Raw genomic sequence first — 22,121 nt, forward strand, 5'->3', positions numbered from 1 at the left:
GTATATTAAAAGCATATTTCAAGTCCACAGACTAAAATTACACTTCCTTTTTGTTGCAGATCTGGGACATGAGTGATGATGAAACAATCTGAAATCAGCTGGATAAGGAGGAGGATGACCTGGACTGCAGCCCTGCCTTTATCTGTTACCTGACAAGTTAATGATTGCTTACCCATTCTGACTGCTGCAAATACAAATATAATCCACATTTTGACATTAATAACTTCACCTTAAAAGCAGTCTGTTATGGACAGAACTCTCCATGTTTTCATTTTTATTTCGTAAATAACTAAAGCAGTGTGGTTATGTTTAAACTTGGTCTTTTTTTTTTTTTTGTTAGTTTCTAAATATGGCTTACGTATAAAATACACTGCTTAAATAAGCTTTGGAGGTTTATTTGTCCCAGGTTTTATTTTGCTTGTCAGTGGACACGTGGAAGCAGCATGTCTTTTTTCATCTTTCCCAGATTTGTGCCCCTTTAGTTGGAATCTGTTGTTAAGACTGAGCATGTTCTGCTACTGGGAATTAAACTTCATCTTTAAAGGAGGGTGGGAGTGGGGAAGAACCCACACCTCCTGCTTCCACCACATTGCTTTTGTCTCCAAGCACATATTTAGAGTACAGTTGTTCTTGATGTGTCAGTGCAGGTGTTATTCTCTGTAAAGATCTCATCATTTCATGCTATGGCAACAATGTAGTTTGACTTATTTTGCACAGAAAAGACCAGAATGCAATTTTTATGATGATGAAGCTTTCCTGAAGTTCAGAGAAGGCTCTGTTAATGTAGTAAAAAAAAAAAAGTGTTTTAGGGGGTGGATCACTGATTCAGTCAAAACTTCTAGAAAAATACTTAAATGAAATAAGAAATTGGTTCTCTGACTTTGCTGTTCTTGGATGTGGACCTCCAGTACTTTATAGGTGTTAAAAAGGAGCAGTTGTGAGATTTTTTTTTATTCATTTAAGTCTTTCCATTTTTACAGCATCAAGAATGGTTCCAGAGATTATGGCTGAGCACAAACAGTAGTTTGAGAATCCTCAAGTTTAACAGATAACTTGAGGAAAAGGACTTTTAAAATATCAAAGTAAATTACTACAAAATTGAATCTATTGCTTTTAACATGGAAAACATTTTAGAAGGATATTTGAAATCTCTTTTATAGCTTTATATTGTGGGGTTTATGGGCTAACTCACTAAGAAGAAGTGCAAATCGCCTTATCTGTCAAGCAGTCTCTGTTTCCCATATATGTTATGAAAAGTAGTTGCTCAATCCAATTATTTAGGTCCTTAAAATAAGCTCTGAATATTTTTTGTAGAGAATTTTGCAGCTTCTCTCTGTGCCACATCAGAAGTTCATTCAGATCAAGGATATCTGCAACTCCCATATTCTGACCATAAAAGAAGATTTATTGAAACGTGCTGGGGTTTGCACCAACTGTCTAAATTAGCAATTATTTGTACTTATTTTAACTATCATATTCATATATTTACATGATTTTTCATGTAGTGTAGTGTCTAGTTTAATTAACTTCATTGTAATATAAAAATATATATTGAAGCAATATATTTTTGAAAGGCTAGTAATGATAGCAATCTGATCTATAGGAGGTCAGGCACTGAACACTGAGATTGATAACATTCCATGTAAATTTTTAAAGCAGTTTGTTAAATTGTATAATTAGTTTGGAGCTCAAATGACTCCCATGTTGTTATCCATGCCATTGTCCAGCTGGAACCATGGATTGGTAGCAGGGTAGTTTAAAGGGAATAATCTGCTTTTTTGTCTTTTGGAGTTGCTGACCCTTGGAGCGTGAATGTCTTTGCAGAATCTGGTTATCTAAAACCTGAAAGCTGAATCTGATAAACATCAATAATTATTTTAAATGTCTGAAACTCTGCTTATCCTGTTACAGTTACCTTGTAGCTTTGCATTGGAAGTATCTGTTTAAGTGCAGAAGAGCACAAGGCAGGAAGGTTCAAAACTCAGGGTTAATGTAATGTTTCCTTACCTCAGTGTTTTCAGTAACATACAGCTCTCTGAGACTGAGCTGTGTCCTGCACATATGCTCCCCAGCTGTCTCTGATGTTCAAAAACACTTCAGTTGGACTTGGAATAACTTCCGTTTTCTAACTATAATGTTGTTTTCTTTCTCCTTGTGGACCAGAATTCCTCTTATTTTGCTTTTACTCAGTTTCTAGGCATTTACTGAGTGAGAAATTGTGAGAATCCATTCAAATGAATGAATGCACATTCACATACTATTAGCAGATAAACACATTTACTTGCTGGCTTGTATGCATCTAATGACAGGATTTCAGCACAGTCCTCAGCTCCAGTTATTGCTGGTTAATGGAAGAAGCTAAATTTTCCCTTTCTTCATGAAGGAGGTAGGATTTTGATGTTATTTGTGCTGCCATGACGTCAGTGAAGAACCCAAACTCATACTTATGCTGCAGAACCCAACGGCTACTGTGGCTTTTCAGGTGTAAAACAAATCTGTTGGGAAGAGGGAATGAGTAGCCTCAGAGGAACCTGCTCATCTTCCTAAACTATCTAACAGAAATGTAATGGCATTATAGGACTGTGGAGGTGGGAACTGTGACACCTACATATCTTGTCTGGGACCATTTAATACTGTTAGTAGAAGAGCACAGATCTCAGTGGAAAGCTCTTGACGCCGCTTTTGTACTTGAGTATTAAAGAAACAAATGGAATTATATCCTCTGTTTTGATGTCACACTTGTACTGACTGGAATTTTTCTTCAGTGTCACCCCTTCGTCGTGTTTGCTGGCTGGAGTTTGGATTTTGTTACATGAATGTGCCACATTCACTGAAGTGAGGAACTTGAGATTCTGTGTGAGACTTTTCTTCCTTAAAGCCCCCACTTGCTCTCATCCTTGCTTTCACAGTCTGCTGTGTCATAGTCTGTCAATCAGGAATAAATTTCCCTTAGGCCTTTGCCCTTTATGTCCCGTGTAAATGGTCCCACACCATTAGATCCAGGAGAATCATGGCCAGTACCTGCTTCAGCCCACACAAGAATCTGCTCATGGAGCGTGACTAGTTTGGGTCTTAAGCCTTCAACACTGGGCTCTGTAAGGGAGAAAAGGCACAAATTTGAAAATTTCACTTAGATCCATGAAAAAAGATTCATGATAGCAGAGACAGGTTGGTTGAGAAAGTCATCAGGGAGTGGGACCACAGGAGTTCTATTCCTGGGAAGCTGATGATGCCCAAGAGCTAAACAGAGATTCTGCTTCAGTAGAAGTCAACAGCACAACAGGTATTTTGTCATGTCAAAGAAAAATGTAGGGACTGCTCAGGCCTTAATATCATTGAGCTTGGAAAAATGCTTTTTCCTTCCTTGTGTTCTGTACGGCTTCAGTATTGTGTCTTCAGAGAAGTGATATAAACTAAAATTTCTGTGTTCTCATCTTTGATATTCTTATCTCACTTCCTGTATGTCCCTGCCCATGACAGGGGGGGTTGGGACTAGATGATATTTAAGATCCCTTCCAACCCCTTAGAACTATGATTCTAATTCTGTTTCTTTGTATAAAATTTGGCTGTTCATCTTAAATATATGCATCAGAATTATTAGCAAAATGTAGTAATTCTCCCATATATGAGCACTCTATTTTACTTTCTCACTTGTGCTCTCATAGATAACTTTTATTGAAATGGGTATTATGTATTTCTGAACTTTGTGCTGTAGAATCGCAGTACTTGTTTCTCCCTCTTACTGAATTCTTCCTAAATGTATGTTAACTAATGTAATTATTATTGCTGATGGAATCATAGAGTCATTTGGTTGGAAAAGACCTTTAAGATCATCAAATCCAGCTGTTGCCCCAGCACTGCTCTGGGACCATGTTGGGCCATGAAGAGTTCACCCAGTTCCTGACTCCCTGTTGAGTTTTCTTTCACTTTTTCAAGTCACATCGTAAAAACAGTGGAATTCTGAGGTTTGACTTTGCCATCCAGAATTCTCGTTAAGGCCAGTAATGTGTGAGGTCACTGAGTTGCTGATACCAACTTTTCTGATGGTGATCAAGAACAATTGTGCATGTTTCTTACAGAGTCCTGGAGAGGTGTGACAGAATCCACGAGGTTATTTTATATAGTTCCTTATGCAACATGGTAAACTTTAGCTGACTTCCTAAGAAACAGTCTGGAAGATATCTTGAGCCTGTTACTATTTTTCTTCTGAATCTTTTGATGTGGCTTCATTAATTCCTTTTCTCTTTTTTTTTAATTTAATTTTCAGTGCAGAGGATGTGCTTGTGCATATTCTAAGTTTCAGAAGAATGAAACTTCCCCTCAAGAGGGTGTTATGCACCTTTTCTCTCTTAGAGCACCTGGATTAATTGTTTTAAAAGACAGAAATACTACACTACAAGGACTTTGGACTGTCCCACCCTGGCAGTGTGTAAATTCCTAACCTATGAAAAACCTGCTTACCTGTCCCATTTCAGTTCCAGCTCTCCTTCCCCTGCAGCTGCCTGGACCTCTGCTAGACCTTAACAGTGTGTAAAAATACTGTGGCACCACACAGGTAATGCATTAGGTTTGAAAATAATCTAGACTGGCCCTCTCTATTGCCACTTCAGCTTTCCAGTGTAATGATTTCTGAAAAAGTTCACTTACTTATCTGTGCAGCACTTGACAAACTGTAACAGTTTGTTGACATTGGTTTTTTTTCCCTCATTTCACTTTTATTGATACCCTTTTGTCCCCTACTACTGACAGTACTTGGCAAAGAATATCTATGGGTTTTATTCTCAATTATCCTGGGTCAAACTGTTGTTCCAACCTGGGGTTTTTTTGCAGTATTCAAATCATGTCACGATAACCCAAGTGGGCTGTGGCTTGTGCTCATTTCTCCTCAGTACAGGAGCTGACAGTCAGAAATCCACATTCTTCCACCAGCCAGCAATTCTATCCAGGTCGTAGTGAAGTCTCTGGTGTGAGTCACTTGAGGATTTTAACCTGGCCAAGGAGGTTGGCACAGGGAAGAAGAACTGAAGCTCCTCCCCAAAGAATTAATAGCAATACTCTCCAACAGCAATGATGTTAAGTACCTTAAGGTATTCCATGTCTTAGGGCAGCAATTTTTTCACCTAATTCCCCAGCCCAAATGATCTCACCCCAGGGTAAGTATGCAGATGACTACTCCAGCCATGTATAAGTTTGAGTTCTGATTGCAGCCCTCATAACAGTATTAATATTATCTACCTGTTGTGATTTCACCACAGCATTTTTTCAAATCCAGTGGGATTATTTAGGACATTTTCTGAAAAGAGTTTCAAAACCCACCAGTCATTTGTCAGAACTTTGCAAATGAAGTAGCAGAGGTTCTTTCTGTTCAATGTTCTCTTGCCATTGAAGCTTCTTGCAGGCACTTCCTTGGGCTTACAGCTAAAAGGGGCAATCAGGAGTTCTAAAAACAAACATGTTTTGTTTCCTGGCTGGCATAGAGCACACACTCTCCTTCCATCTCCTGTAGCAGTCTAAATGCCTGTTTCCTCACGTTCTTTGAGTGGATGTTTATACAGGACATTGAATATAAAGTACAATGGGCTCTGTCTCTGGAGCTGAAAGGCACGTGCACACACTCATTTCATTTTAAATGCTAAAAATTTCAAATTAGTTCTCAACAAAATATCTTGGTAAGCTAACAGGGAAGGACAGAAGCATATGCACAGCACTGTACTGCTGCAAATGAAAAGCACAATTTTTAAAAAATCAGTCCTTGTAACTTCCATCCAGTTACTCTTTGTTCTTACATTCCTTGGCTGTAAATTGCTGCTTCAGTTGCCCTCAAGCATCCAAAAATCCAGGCTTGTGTGTAACTTCAGTTTTCTTTTTGGCACCAGGACATTTGATTTTTGCTAGGTCTCAGCAGAATGATTCATTGTTTGATTTGTTAATGAAATTCACTACTAATATTAATTACTAATGTTATGCACTATGGAAATAAGAGAGACGTTATTCTGGTTTGCTTCTTACAGAGAAGGTCAGTAGTTTTTTCCTTAATTTCTCCTTTGGTCTAATGGTCCTAATGGTCTTCTAATGATGCTCATCTCTTAAGAAGCTGCAGTTGATGCATCCTGGCAAGGCTGTGCTGCAGGATCTGGGGCATGTGAAATGCAAGCTGGCATCTTGTTGCTGGAATGGTTTTACTTTCTAAATCAAATGAATGTGGGCTAAAGCTGCCTGGAAAAATGCTGCTGGAATTGTTTCCTCGTCATGTCAATAGGCTGGGAAGGACAGCAAGGCCTGCAGAGCTTCCACATCTGCTGCACTGAATGCATTTGGACTCTGGTTTTTGGCAGTTTTTGATGTCCTTTCCATCTGCTTTTTTCTGTCCCTGTGAGTATCTTCCCCCACCCCCAGTGCTCATGTCCTCACTGCTGAGGGAGGGCTGTCAGCGAGCACCCAAATGAATTTCTAGTGACAGACTTCAATTAGTGGCGAGGAAACATCTAGCTTAGGGAGGATCTGACTTGAGGTTTTTCCTTTGTCTGTAAGTGTCCTCATTTCATGCTTCCAAGTCTGACTTTTATAAGGTAATTCTGTAGGTGTTGCCACTTCCTCCGGAACCTGTGACTCAGGCGCCCTATAAATGCCGTGACATCACCAGCAGCTCCTGTGGAATTGCCAGTTTCCTAAATGAGGCTGTTGGCTTCGCTTTTGGGACTTCCAGCTTTGCTTTGAGGGTTTTTTTTGTCAGGGGGGAGGGATTAAGGGTTTTAATTACTTAAGGCAGCCTTGCCATTCCAGGGAACCACACTGCAGGTGTTTTAGCCTTTTGAATTGTGGAAATTGCCAATGTAGAAGTTTACTTAAAACAGGAGATCCACATTCATATACCAGTTATTTATGAATGAAATAATTGTAATTAGGCCTTTGTAGAGGTTCTGTTGTTATAAATCAGTCTTAATTCACTCCTGGTTTAGGGAGGGGTGGAGACAAGGGGAGGAAAAGGTCTGAGCGTACTTTTCCATTGTTTTTTTGGAAGCAATGAAACAAAAGACGTGTTCATACTACAGAGTGTGAAATGACTCTCAGCAAGTGTGTATCTGCAGCACAGCAGATTCACGGCAGATTTCAGTGTTTCCTTTCCAGTGGCAGTGCTGTGTAAGTCCATGGCTGGAACAGGAGGAGCTGCAGTAAGTTCTGGTTCTGTGGGGAGTGTCCCTGAAGCCGGCAGGACTCGGGGTGGCAGCAGGAAGGCAGGGGCCACAGGCAGCTCCTGCGGCTGTGTGTCCTTGGCCACGAGCCCCAGCGTCACTGCAGGCAGGACCTGGCTGGGGAACTGCTGAGAGAAATAATGTCAGGAATTCTGGTCATCAGAGGAATGTGACGAGTTGGATGTCTGTCTAGGTCATGTGTTCATGGTGTTCTTGTACAGGCTGTAAAAGTGTTGGTTTATTTTTTATTGTTGGGAGCAAAGGATCCCCGTCCCTTTGTTTAAATAGTAGCATTTTGGAACTCCACAATAATTTGTGCAGCAGAGGCTTTAGGTGTGGCCTTTGATTGTGCTTGGATCGTGTGGGTTCTCACTGAGCAGGCAGTGCTGTTGTGGTTGTACTTAAAGGAAAATTCAGAGAACATCCATGTATGCAGGGAGGTGGCATCAGTGGCTACCATAGATAATGGTCTTTCTTCTAATGATATCAGTCCATGTCAAAATTTGGCACTATTGAGAACTATGTAATTAAAGTTATTTTTCAGATGACACATTAAACCAAAGTCCTAAAAGAAAGTTCTATTATCTCTTTCTACTTTCTTTCTGATAATTTATTTTCTTTCTTTCTGTTTTTTTCTTTTAATCGTACCTTCCTGAAGTTGCTATTGAGTTTCCTCTGGGCCCTTCATTTTCTAAGTTACTTTGTGCATGCTTTTAACTAAAAACTCTCACTCAAGTTTTACCCAGTGGCCAGTGGCTATTGGAGCACTAGTTGTTTATCATTATGGGCACTAAGCTGGGAGTGCTTTAAGTGATAACATTGCAATTATTTGATCACACAAATATGAAGACAGTTTTCCCCTAATTAGAACGTTTGCTGTTTTGTGCCTCTTGCATGCAGTTGAACACTATTTGTGGTTTTCCTTGGGGCAGTAGTTGGGATCTGTAAAAGCTCCTGCCCCATGAGCCATGATGGAGCAGCTGATGTCTGATCACACTCTCCAAACCCCTGGTACCCTCACATGGCCAGTGCTCCCCAAAATCCTGGGCTGGGGCATTCAATTACTTGCTAACTCTGTTGTGTTGAACAGGAATTCAGTCGAGTTTAGCAGTCAAATACTACAAACTCCAGACAGACTTCTTTTAACCACTAGTTTTCAAGGGAGGAAGACAGCAAGTCAGCTGGTGTGTGTCCAGTGTTGCCCTGTGGCTGGACATACTCTAGTTTCATTTTCAAAAATGATGATGTCTGTTACTTCATTTAATTTCCTGTTGATAGTATTTGGCAATGTCATTAAGAGATTCAGATAGATAACTTCATGATATCCGATACTGGAAAAGTATGTGACTCAAATGTCACTCGTGTGTACAGATGCCACGGGGACGTGCAGCAGAACATGTTTCAGAATATGACCAAAATCCTGGTTTTAAATTATTTTGTTGATGTAGTTGTAGGTGGTTGTGGCTTCAGAAATTTTGTAAGCCAAAGTGTTATTGTTATTTTCCAGCTTTCACGGTTTGGAATTTTTAAAAACATTGATTATTTAAAGGAACTTTGTCCTCTCCATAATAGTCACATCCATGGGAAGATGGATCGAGGCAGGGGCCTGAGGGGCTGTACTCCAGGCCTCCAGTGAGGCCAAAGAAAATCTCAGTTTGAGTTAGTTCAGTAGAGACTCTTGCTGAGTAAGGGCCTGGTGCAGTGAGACCAATCTCCATGGAGTCAGCTGGGCAAGAGAATAGTACAGGTGCTAGAGGTGATAAAGCTTTGTCTCACCTCTGATATTGTCTATTAATGCCTTTTAATTGAATTTGGATAAGTTGCTCAGGTTAGTGGAATTCATTTGTGTCAATTTTTGGATGCCAAAATTTGGATGCTCTGATCCAGACTTTGATGGTGTCTTAAACTGGGTTTCAGAATTCTAAAAGGAGTCTGTTTTGGAATGTAAAGACAATCTTAAGCATGTATTTCTAAAACTTATGTGTGTAAAAGAGGATGAAATAAATCTGTTCTTAAATTTTAACTGCTTGCTGTTTCAGTTTTGCACTTCCTTGCCGGGCTGTACTGGCCGAGGTGCTCCCCAGCACGGGCGCTGGGATTCGTGTAATAAATCAGCTAAAATAGAGAGGAGTCACCAAAGAGCTTTGCTATTCCTGGGGAAAAAAATAACAGAAAAGGAAAAAGTTAGTTGAGTGCACTTTTTAAAAAGGAGTTTCTGGTTTTGAGGCTTGTGGTGTTTGTTACCAGTCTTGTGATGTTTGTTACCAATCTTCCTGCCAGAAGCTTGACTTTGTCTCACAGCAAGTGCACGCTGCTCCCAGAGGGATTCACATCCACAGTCAGCTTGGGTTAGCATGGTTGGAAATGGAGTAATAAAGCTCAGCGACCCAGTCTGAGAGCGGCTGGAAATAACACTGGCTGTGTTCTCCCAGGCCTGAACTGACATTGAAAGTTTCTGTCCCCAGGAACTAGAGGTTTGGATTCAGTTACAAAAGGAAGGTGTGCACTGCCTTTAGTGGAACAGAATTAAGCAGGTAAGAATTGGACTTGGGTTTTTGAAATTTTCTTATTTAACAAACATTTCTTGATTAGTTCTGGCTATATATTATAAATGTACTCCAGAGGAGAAAAAAACCCTTCTTTTTTCATTTCCTGAGTGAACTCCAGAGAAGTGTTCATGAACTAAGTATAAAGTGTAAGTTGCCATGACATGTAATTTGTGGTGTTAGTGACATCTTTGTGTTTTACAAACCTTTCACAGTGTTTTCATTGGCTGTTTTCTCCAGTTAAACTTTTCACTAAAAAAAGTACAAAACTTCCATTATGAGAGAAGAACAAAATGAACTGAAATGATTTGAAATCGTCACCCATTGCCCCAAATCTTTGTTGTAGTGAAGCTCCAGCAATTCTTTTGTCCTACCATACTAATGTTTTTATTTCCTCCTTTGTTCCAGTTCTAGATGGGAGATATGAAGGGGCAGAAGAGGAACCTGGAGGAGAGGCAGGAAAGACACTGTATAGAGACTGGCTTCCTGTCTAAGGCTTTAGGAACAATGGACCAAGACTACCCCAGTTTGGGAGCTTTCCCATCAGAGGTATTGTCATTGGACATTCCTTCTAAGAGCTTCAGTTCTTCTCCTTGGCTGCTGACAGATCTTGGCACATCCTTTTTTCTGGCCAGGGCCTGTCTATCTATGGGGAGTTCTCCTGAGGCTTAGCATCAATTTTCTTCTATTGTGGAGCTTCCACAGTATTGTGGGTTGCTGTATCTGTGAGGTTTCAGAGGATCACAGGCAGTGGATCACAGCCAGCTTTCATGGAGATTAAGTACTACTCCTCTTTTGTCACCCAGCTTCTCTAGTGCTCTCAGGAAGGAGAGGAATGTTGTTCTGAATTTGTACCTACAGAGCAATTAGACCAATAGACTTGCTTAAGCAGATTTCTTAGCCACAAGCAAAATAAATAAATATATATCTGGAAGCTTCGTGATGTGATCTTGTATCTTAGTGAACAATCCCTTTGCTCCCTAAACACCATCCCATGTGAAGTTCAAGCAGTGTTTTGCTTTGAGGTTATAGTGTAGCTAATTCCCACATCATGGCTGCAGAGTTAAGCAGTGGAGGTTTCCTGAGGAGAGAATCTTTGCTTTTCATCAGTCTGCCTAGTTGGGCAGATTAGAGCTTTCACAACTCTCAGAATGTTGCTGGTCTCCCAGCACTGGGGTTTTGTTTTATGTTCCGTCAATTCCCAAGAATCTGTTTTCTTTTTTCTTGAATTTAAAAATGAACACATCTGGTTTGTGGCTGTGTAAAAAAGACATGAAAATGTGAAGCTAAATGGCTCAAGGACAGAATTAATTCCAAATGTCATTATTTATAATAACTTGATTTTAATTTTACTTCTGAAAAATTCGAGTGAAACATTTTCTGAGGTCTGTGAATGCGTAACACAGTTGTGGTGAGATAGCAGTGTTACCACCTTACAGTTGTTCATAGAAGTCAAAATAACTGATGGCAAGAAAACTCTCCAGGCACTGCAGCACTCTAATGTTGTTGTGCCTGGGTGTCTGTTCAAGGCAAACAGCCACAGAGCAGTAGAGATTTGTATAAGCAATATAAAAGCAATGGTCTGTATCTGTTCCTTGGTGTTATAAAGGCAGAAAACCAATTTTTGAATGTCTGGGGAGCAGTGTAAAGAACTCCCAAAGTCCAGATGCTGTTGATGCTCCAGCAGCAGGATCCCATTGTGGCAGCTGTGACACTTCCTTGCCTCTGTGCCCCAGCATCACATGTTACATTCTAGGCAGCTCATGAGGTTGGATACTCTCAGTTTTCTTTTTGTTGAGCTCTGGGAATCAGCACCCTGAATATAGACTTCTGTGCCATCAAGGGAAGAGCTTATTTTATAATTTAGAACAGCCAGCTAAAAGAACCGTGTGTTCAGTTGCAGATTTTGGAGCCTTGGGCAAATTTTACTTTTCTAGTCACTGGCAAGTGATTAGTTTTAAGCACTTTCTGCCCAGTTACTGCAACTTTGCACAGGCGGGAGGGATGTGTGAGAGGCTGTATTGCTCCACCTGAGAGCTGGACTGGTTGTGCCGTGGCAGAAAGGGAAGGATCCTGCAGGAGCTACAGAGAGAGGAGTGATGTGTAAGCTAATTTAGTTTTGCTGCTAACACTGACTTTTGTCTTAGGGGAAAATGCATCTAACTTGCTTTGGGAGTGTGTCACAGAAGGACAGAATGGAGAGAAGATGGGATCTGTCATGGGGCAACTGTTAAAAGGAACAAACTTTTCATATAAATAGGAGAATATTTCTTCTTGCCTTCATTAGCTTCTCTTTCTTTAATGATCTATTATGGGTGGATCGCTACTGACTTTAATTCTCAGCCCTTGCCCAGGCATTTTTCACATTTCCTGTGGGAATTGGTAGAACCATCTGCATCCCGAGTTCATCTGTACCAGGGCAGAGCAGGAGGAGAATCCCACATTCTTCTTTCCTGTATTTCCAAGTAGAAATTGTTTATATGTTGGATGAGTCACTAAAAGTTACAGACATGTCAGCGAAGTCACCATTTGATTTACTGCTGCTGATTTTGCATAGTCCTGAAAGGTCAGAGCCTGTCCCATATTACAGGCTTTATTTGTAAGCCTGGCAGCAACAAAAGCATTATTTTTTGTGGGGAGGAAATCTGTTGAAAATCTTTAAACCAAGAGCCCTGGAATCCCACCGTGCTCTGTGGGTGGTGGCTTTGGAGGGTTTTTCTTCATTTCTCCACCTGAAAGCTCTGCCTTAGAGCTCTCCCATTACACTGAACAGACCAGCAAAGAGAGAGGCTGAATTAGCAAGGCACGAACTGAGAGACAAGGGTGCAAAACAAAGCTTTGAAATAGCACGATTTAGGCAACATCTTTAAAAGCTGAAGTGCATTTTACATTTATGTGGTTGATCATTCTGAAGCTGGTTCTTAGCCCGTATTTATCCAGCCACATCTTTATTACAATAAAGAAAATGTCTTCCTTGCTTTTAGATATTACTTTCCTCTGGCCTAGCTAATTCCACTTTCCTGATGTGTCATCAGGGCTTTCTTAAAGCAAAAGGTTAATTATATACCTATGTATATAATTAATCTGTGTTTAGGGGGTCAAAATGAGAATATTGCCTACTTTTTAAGATCTAGGTTTACTGGTTGCTGTTGTTACTTTATTAATTGGCCCTGCAAGCTAAGAAATTACTTCTTTTAATCTTGATTTTCTGGTTCATGGGGGGAGGTGTGAGAGCCACTGGGAAAGAGAGACTTACAAACAAGTGGCAAAAGGTTGCCATTGAGGTAAAAAAGACCTTCACAGCAGAGGATGACTTTATTTTTAGCAGCTCTGAATAATGAGAAGAAATTATTATCTTCTTCAATTAGATATCTGTTCCCATTAGTTTCTTTCAGCATTTTCATTGGTAGGAAGGGGCAGATTGGTGGCAGGAGGTTTTCACCTTTCTTGCCTACTTGAGAGGAAATTATTTATCAGTCTATAAAGCATAACAAGCTGGAGCAGCTGGAACAATGTCAGTAACTACTCACACCCTGAGAAAATGTGTGATGGATAAAAGTAAAACCAAGTTAACTCAGGGCACGTCAGGGAAAGTAAGAGAAAAGACTTTGCTGCTGCCCTAAGCCCCATAACAGTGCTGTGCCACCTCTGGTGCTCCTTGAACACACACACTTTCTTCTGGGGAAGTTAATAAGCTGAAATTTTCTGTAGCTTTAGCAGAAGCTCAAGAACTTGTCACTTGAAAGGAAAAGGAAAGGCCCTCATTTTGATCTGTAAGTATTGTTACTTCTTTCCATTATTTTCATCTCCCTCTTCCCCTTCAAAAAAAAAAAAAAAAGAAGGAAAAAAGAATTCTACAGTGTGCCAGTGAAAAGGTTTGGGTTTAGGCTGAGAAATTTTTTTTTTTAACTAGTTGAATAATTTTTTTCTCTGAAAGCAAAAAAAAAAAAATAAAATTCCTGTGTTTTTTATACTTTCATTTAACTACCTGGAACTAATATAATCAGAGCGGTATATTGTGTATATTTTAACACACAAGCCACATGTCATTAATGCAACTCGACCCACGTTATTTTACTACTTTGGGAAGCAGGAGTTGGAGCTTTGTGTTTTCCTGGATTAGAAAAGTAGCCTTGATTCCCCACGATAGCAGACACTCTCAGAAGGATTTCTGTGTGCAGAGTATTTCCCCAAATGGAGTAAACAGTTTTAAGATAAGCAGCTTTCTATTAAATGTGGCAGGCATTTGGCTGACACAGCTTTGTGTTGACAGATGCCTTTGTGTCTCTTTGTGATGGAGAGAAGACAGATGTTCTCCTTGGCATTTAAGAAGGCTGTTGCTTAGCAAAATAAAATGTAAAATTAGACTGAACAGTGCAACAGTGAGCAGTGAAACTGGCAGGACTACAAGCAAGAAGAGATTGAAAGAGTTTCATGTGACTGAAGTAGCTCTTGCTGGAAGTCAGTAACTGCTTTGTCATTATGTAAAATTAGCCTATGGGAAAAGAAATTCTGTTTTTTCCAGCTCTGTTACAATATAAACTCATGCCAGTGAATATCCGTGTAAGACTAATCCTATGCCAACCATTCTCAGCAGGCAGGAATGTCAGTGGGTATTGATGCTGATGTGATACAGCAGTTAGCAGCTGTAAACCCCTCAGTCTGTGCATTGTTGTCTGATGAATTGGGCTCTTGATTGTGTCACAAAGGAGAATATGAGATTTTCTTATTGATGGCTGTAGGATGGGGACAGAGCCTGCCTTCAGCAGGACCCTGTCCACTCTGAGCACCAGAGGAAGGAGCAGCCCAAGAGGAGCCTGCACTGGGAATGGTCTGGTGTTTGGTGTGTTTGGCCCTGGTCCCACTGTCTCTGCAGGGTGGGTACATTGCAGAGGTGGACCTGGAGAGCTCTCATTTCTCTTTGAGCTGGGTCCTGTCCATGTTAAATGTAAACCCCGTATGGAGACTTTATGATGGTCTCAATGGAGCACTTGGTTCCCCTCATCAGTGCCTCAGAGCTGGTCTAGTGGGATCTGTGTCTCCTCAGTCAGTGGTGTGGAAGCTCCTGAGGAGCTCTTCACCTCTCACCTACCTCTGGAGACACGTAGTGCTGTTGCCTTATGTGTGTGACAGGAGAGCACCAAGGGAACACAGGAGAGCCTTGTCTGAAGAACAACGCAGCTGCTGTGGGGCTGTATATAACTGCAGCTTAAAAAAAATTGTCTCTCTTGGCTGCCTTATACCCAAGAAATACACTTGAGAGAGCTGCTACACAGAGAGGGATAGAATGTTCCCATGGAAGAAGAGGTTAAAAATTATTAAATTAGTATAGTTTCTATCATGAGCCCTTCAGGGATAAAATGTGTTTCAACAAACCACATAATCCAGCTGTGAAAAAACTGTCTGCTAAGGGAAGAGAGCTGGAGCCATGGTGTGTAACATGCTTTGGGTCTGTACCTGTGCCAGATGAGACAGGGAGCATGTCAGGAAGATGCAGAGTGGTTTCCTATTTCACTGTTCCTCAAGAAGGATCTAAAGAGAGTGTGAACGTTCCCCTCAGCCAAGCCCAAGTGAACCAGTTTTGGTGAGTGCAGCTCTTGCTCAAATAACATTGAAAATACTTGGGATGTGTTTTGCCAGGGTACCACGTTAAGCAACTTGACACGTTGGCACAGTGTGTGGATGCTGGAGAAGTCCTTCATTCACAGCTCCATGGATTGTCTCTCCCACACGTCAGGAGTTGGAGCAGCCTGAGCAATGAGTGCTCCCCATCCTGCCACTACACAGAGGCTGAAGGACATTTCTGCATCTCCACTGACCAGTTTGGCCTTGCTGGAACAGCTGTTCTCACCCCCAGCAGTGTCTCAGCCCTGGGAGTGTTCCCCCACTGCAATGACAGCTCAGCTGTGATTTGGGAAGCAGCTCCTCACTGGTGCAGTTACAGCCCCAGTCCATGATGGTGAGCTGGTTACAGCTGCGAGTTCTGTGCATGTGCCATGTGAAGTCTGACGGTTATTCTGGGATAAGTACAGCTGATTTAGGAGCAGCTGCAGCAATTCCCTGCTGAGCTCTCTGCAGCTATCTGACTCTAGAGTGCCCTCATCCAGTGCAGACCCCAGCGGGAGCAACTATGAGCCTGGTACCATCTATAAACTCCCTTTGCTGCTGTGTGTGGTTTTAGTTTTAGAGGACATGAACACTGTGCAAGGTCCCTTCCACCCTGCTGGGCAAGCCCAGTCCATGGATAGGTCAGTGGTCACTTACTTATCAGGGACACCACTCACTGAGGACACAGAGACATCGTGCCCAGGTATGTGGTACACACATGATTATGTTCTGTTGGGTCACACCAGCACTGGCTATCTCTCTGGCCTCTGGATATATTTGTATGCAAAAGTAATTTTCACAACCAATCCATCTTGAAATGCATAGAGACGGCACTCAACTCTGCACAAAGATCCCAACTCAATCCCAAGGGTATTTGTGGTCAGGTCCGTTTTCTAACATTAAAGTTTTGGCTAAAATTAAATTAGCAAAAATACGTGTATGTGTAGGGGTGAGCTGGAAGTTGCCTCTTGTTTAGCTCCTACAAAAAAGCCATTACAAATACTGTGGGACTTAATGAAATGTGTGTATATGGTCTGGTTGTGTGTGTATGGCCTTGTTTCTCCTGGCCATGGTGCCACCCTCCTGTGCAGAATTCCTGCTTAGTAATTAGAAATATCATGTGGTAGGAAAAAAAATTACTGTTTTCTTCCTTTTACCATGTAGAAAATGGAACACGTAAGTTACTGACCTGAAAAAGTGATGCTCTTTGGCATGTCTCATGGACACCCCCTCCCCAAAATCTCTGGTGCAAGGATGACTTTTTCCTGAAAGGAAACCAGCTCCCCTTGGAAAGCAGACTGTGAGGCTTGTGGGGCGTGTTGTCCTTGGACTCCCTCCCACACACCCTCACAACATGGATTTAGGCCTCTTTCCACCAGAGGGATGTGTTTCAGGTGTGTTAAACAAATCATTCTGGAAGGGGTCTCGCGGAATCTCTCCCACCCCAAGCCCAGCCGTTGGACAGCCAAGCCAGACCTGCTGTGTTTCCAAACCACTTAGGCCCCACTGCTCAAACAGGAACTTTGCGTCTTGTTACTTTTAGGGGCTCCTTTTTTAATTTTGGAACCCCCTCTCATGCATTCAGTGTTGAAAAGCCCTCTGCAGGCTCTTGCCTGGTTCACCGATCTTTCTCAAACTCAGGTAATTAGAACACTTGTTTTTAAGGATTAACCATCTTCAGTTGATGAATGAATGATCTGCCATTAGAATGCACCTTACCTGGAACACAAGATGGTGGATGCTGACATTTGAAATACAGTTGTCTTCTTCCTGTTCTCTAGGTAACACTTGAAGAAGTTGTGGGACAAATGAAATGGAAGAAAATGGACACATTGGTTATTTTATGAATGAGGCAGAAATGCAGGACCAGCTGGTGTTTTCCAAACCAGTCCCTGTTCAGGAGCAGCTGCTGGTGAGCTCCTGTAGGCCCAGCACAGCTGCTGGGGCAGCAACATTCTTTTTGTTGCTGAAAATATTTTTTTCTTGACAAAGTCTTGTAGGGACCCCCCTGCCAAGGCTCAGGTGAGGCTGTGGCAGCCCCTTTGGTGGGGTCACCGTCCTGAACAAGGTGGGTTCATTGGAAGGAGACCAGGACATGACCAGAGGCTTGTTTCTGCTTCCAGCTCCAGAGGCACAGACACCAATTTCCTCTCTTGCCAAGCAATACAGAGGCATAGGAACACACCTGTGATTTAAGAGCACTTTATTGTTCTTTAAGGCTACTTTTAAGTACAAAAAAAAAAGATGGCCTGCCAAACCTTTTTTTTTTCCAGGTGAAACAAGGCCACAAAAGAATGGTATATTACAGATTTACAAACAGAGAGAGAATTGTTTAAACTGAACTGTAGATAACCTGGCTCTGTGAAGAAACTTCACCACGTCTCGTGATGGTGAGTTCAGTTTAGCGTCCTTCCACCACCCCCCAACCCCTTGGCTTTCATGACATTGTTGGGTCCAATAATTTATGTTTTACTGGACATAGCACATTAAATCTTTATTGCCCTCAAATCCATTTACCTATCTCAGATAAGTAAATGTAACCTTGTAAAACAGCTATTATTGAAAATATTAGCTTTAAAACCATTATCTTACTTGTGTTTACAAAGAAATGTAGGAGTCACATTTTCCACAGAGTCCATCTACAGTATTAGTATTGACTGTTATACTGCTCAGTAGCCTCTAGCAATAACAAATGAGTGGCTATTAATGCTAATGCAGTGTCCTCATAGAATAACTGTGTTCCTGCACTTTTACTGTATTACAGACAAATCTACAACAAAAAAAAAAGATCAACTTTTTTCTCCAACCAAAAAAAAAAAATAATAAATGAATGATTACAATAAAGGAAAGGGAAAAATTAAATAGCTACATATCATTAACAAATTAATTGTTCCTCAAAAAATACCTACAAATTTCTCTGTACATTCTTTACGCACAGCGTAACGATGGTCTTAAAGTTACCTATATAAAAAAGTGTTCTTTTAACAATCTTCCTACAGAGAGTAGGGTACTGAATGCCAAAGCAAGGAAGCGTTGACTACCCAGTAAGATGGTAGTGAAATGTGTAAAACTGGGGGCTTAGATGTTGGGGGGTTTTTATATTTTTTTTTTTTAAAGAAAACTGAGCAGCCACCTTCTCACCAAGAGTAAGAGCCAATCTCCCCATCTCTTTCTACCCCGCACCCTTTCCAAATTAAATAGCTTAACTTTAAAAAAAAAAAAAAGGCATAAAATAAAAGCCACAGTGGACCCAATACTGTAACACAGTCCATAATACATCACGTGTAGTTCATCTTCCAACTAGTTCTCATTTTCTACACTGAACCAATCGTTTCAGGTAACCCAGTATAAAAAAAAAGCCCTAGCTGCAACTGTATTGGGAAGATGGAATGTACGGGGGAGAGTAGTTACACTTAACAAGAAAAAGAGAAGCTCTTAGCACTAGCACAGCTGTGGTTTCATGCCTGCCTCTACTACCTAATTTCTAGTTAGTAGCTATCAATATAGCAAATGATAATAAATGCAGTAATACCTGTATAAAGTCTCTACTGGAGGAATGTTTGCTGCAACTTGGCATCGGTTTAGGAATAGGCTTAAGAAAAAGGAAAAAAAAAGACAGAAAGAAAGATCATATGTCACAAACTGTAACAATCTGTTGTCCAGCCAAGATCCGTAACAGTAGCAGTTCCTGCAGCTAGTTAAGGGTAGATTACACAGACTTGGTTTTAGGAAGCAGATCCCTGTGAAGCAGCAGTGCTGCAACCAGGGAGGGTGGCTGGACCTGCGCAGAGCTCAGCATCCTGTGCCAGCAGCCACCAGCTCCAAGGGTGGCACGAGGCCTGTCCTGAGGCTGCCCTCGATGCTGGCTGCTGCTAAAGTGAATATCAAATACAAATACCATAGAGTACAACTGTACCAGCAGTAAGTATATCTAGGATTGTTACTGACAAAAATAAACTAGTTCTGAAGAAAAGCTAATAAGTATTATGATTCTTACTGTCTATACATTAATAGATACCAGCTATTTTTCATAAAACATGCATCGTTAAGCACTATGGAACCCTCCAACCTCAGCTCTAGTCTAACAAACTGCAGTGTTTAGGAAAAAATGCCCGTGTTCTGTAAATTATGCAGTCCAGTTGCAAGCACTAAGCACCTGAAATCTAAAGAGAGAAAGACCTATAACCTGTATGAGACTTCCCCTTCCAAAGCTGTTTTGCTTTAAGAAAAATCAAACTGATAGAAATGTCATCCTTAAACCCTTTTTTCAGCAGTTTGCCCTCAAAATATTAGCCTCTTCCAGAAAGTTGCTGTGCAACTTCAGTCCTCCTCCAATAGTGCAAATCATACATAACAGTTCTTTTCAAGTATATACATACAAAATTACTTCACAGAGGGAAAAAAAAAAAAGGCAATGTAAGCAAACCAGACAAATTCTAGTCTTAAGAAGCTAAGAAAAGCAAAAAGGACTGGGGTCAACCAACTAAGTGTAATGGCTTTTGTGGATCAGCGTGCATTATTTTCTTAAGGGGCAGCAGATTTGCATCAGAGGTTTCTTTGGTAATTGAGGCAGGAAAAAAGGATGCTACATCATATGAATCTTTATGAAATAGTTCCTGCTATTGTCTTTAAGGGCACCCTTTCACAAAAAAAAAGTGAGTACACAATAACATGTTGAAAACTAACCTCTCCTCCCCCAACACTACCTAAGCACTGTTCAAAGCTCAGTCAAACCATGCAAATTGACAAAGGGAAGGGTCCTCTCCTCAGGAGACCACGGAGGGTGAGTGATTATGATTGACCATGTGGGAGGAAGGGGAAGACTGGCCCCGCCGCGATGCTGACTCGGGGCTGCTGGAGACGCCGTCCTTGGCAGCCTTGATCTGCAGCCACGTGTCCCCCAGTGCTTTGGCAAAGTGGTCATCGACTGAGCCCGTGATGGACACCGAGTTTGCCACTGGCTCAGGCTCCTTGTAGTTCTTGCCGAGGCTCCGGCGGAAGTGCTCCTCCACCACCGGGTCACAGGCAGTGGTGGCTGCAGGGAAAGGAGGCACAGGATGTGTTAGAACCCTGGCACCAAGGGCTGGATCCACAACCCACATTTTCTCCTGTATTTCTGTCACAAAACACAGGATGGTTTGGGTAGGGAGAGACCTTAAAGCTAATCCCATGGACAGGGACACCTTCCACTAGCCCAAGTTGATCCAAGCCCTGTCCAGCCTGGTCTTGGACATTTCCAGGGATGGGGCAGCCACAGCTTCTCCGGGCAACCTGTGCCAAGGGTCTCACCACCCTCACAGGGAAGAAATTCTTTCCAATATCCAACCTAAATCTACCCTCCTTTAACTTAAGGCCACTTGTCCTGTCACTACAAGCCCTCATGAAAAGCCCCTGTCTCAGCATGAGGCCAGGCTTCCTTACATCATTAGGGGACTGTTAGTGAATGGGATGGGGAAGAAGAAATGAAAATGAAAAGAAGTAAAAATGGAGTTAAGTATTTTTGCATTTCTGTGACCTGCAACAGGTGAGCATTTTATATATAATTATATTCTCCCTCAGCCTACTAATAGCTACAGCTGCAATTCTGTGGAAACCCTCTCCCCGAACAATAACATAGTAAATTCTTTAGGCTTAAACAGAATTGAAGATGTAAATGGTTCTTTAAAATCACGTCCCAGTCAGGTGTGAGGCACCCTCATTCTAAATTACGTGCCAAGAGCTGACCTCAGGGTTTCATCTTACTTCACACACTTGTGCTTGGAGCAGTCAGCAAACTAAATGAAATCATTACCTTTGCATTGGGTGCATTAAACTGATGTAATACTATTAAAAAAGGAACAAAGAACCTGAAAAGACAGGTTTTGTACAGTAATTCCTCAGACTAAATATGAGAGAGCTGCAGTTTTACGTTTTAGAAACAGTATCTGTGTCTAAATGAGAATTATCTTTCAGAAAGCACTTGGAACTGTCGGGATCCATGGCACTGGCATCTGTGCTACAGCAAGGTCTAACTGATCCCAAAATAAACGTGAGTGTCATGCATAAACCTCTTCACCTGACAGGAGACAAATCTTTTCTGGAAACCTTTACCCTTCTTCCCAAGCCCATGTAAGTGCAGCTGAGGTCTCCTGCAGCTCTCCTGAGACCAGTAACACCAGTTCATGAGAAAACTTGTAACAGCTGAGGTCCCTATTGACTGATTTGTTCAAGAGTCTAAGGGTTTCCTTCAGCTTCTAATTCTAATTCTAGTTAGCACTTCAGCTTCTAAATCTAGTTATCAACAATACACTGAGCTTTACAAAATCAAAAAAATACTGCTACTAATAATACTAATACCCTACTATAGACTTCTAGGTTCCTGCCTACAACACACTGGTGTTGTTCCATGGACACATCCAGGTTGACGAAGCCCCACTGCCGTGACCTTTCAGCGATGCTGTGTATTAAAGCTCTGCCTCAGCAGGTAAAGGACTTGACATGAAAGGGCTGTGCTTCCCCTGGGCTTTCCCACTCTGCAGTGGGAGAGATGAACAGAAACGGGCCCAGGTTTCCCAGCAAGTATTGCCTGAATGAAAATCATAGAATCATAGAATCATAGAATCATAGAATAGATTGGGTTGGAAAAGACCTCCAAGATCATCAAGTCCAACCCCTGATCCAACTCCAATTACTATATCATGGCACTAAGGGCCACGTCCAATCTCTTTTTAAAAACCTCCAGGGATGGTGAATCCACCACCTCTCTGGGTAGGCCGTTCCAATGCCTGACAACCCT

At 41.5% G+C, this 22,121-nt stretch overlaps 2 protein-coding genes across 9 annotated transcripts in view; one reads left to right on the forward strand and one right to left on the reverse strand.

Annotated features, from left to right (window-relative positions):
- Positions 1-18,173, forward strand: part of ATG7 (autophagy related 7) — a 124,673-nt gene extending 106,500 nt beyond the window's left edge. For 6 of the 7 annotated variants that reach the window (XM_064667966.1, XM_064667963.1, XM_064667968.1 and 3 more), the window contains one exon: positions 60-18,173. Coding sequence is in view for 6 of the 7 variants with exons in the window: in XM_064667963.1 (XP_064524033.1) it covers positions 60-92 (33 nt within the window). In the remaining variant the exon portion in view is untranslated. The remainder of the gene's footprint in view (positions 1-59) is intronic. The other variant, XM_064667969.1, reaches the window with a different exon arrangement.
- VGLL4 (vestigial like family member 4) overlaps positions 17,535-22,121 on the reverse strand; it is an 85,194-nt gene continuing 80,607 nt past the window's right edge. For both annotated transcript variants that reach the window (XM_064667972.1, XM_064667971.1), the window contains one exon: positions 17,535-20,381. In XM_064667972.1, coding sequence (XP_064524042.1) covers positions 20,113-20,381 — 269 coding nt within the window. In that variant the 3' untranslated portion in view covers positions 17,535-20,112. The remainder of the gene's footprint in view (positions 20,382-22,121) is intronic.

This window comes from Pseudopipra pipra, chromosome 11, assembly GCF_036250125.1.
Source record: "Pseudopipra pipra isolate bDixPip1 chromosome 11, bDixPip1.hap1, whole genome shotgun sequence".
Taxonomy (NCBI): Eukaryota; Metazoa; Chordata; class Aves; order Passeriformes; family Pipridae; genus Pseudopipra; species Pseudopipra pipra.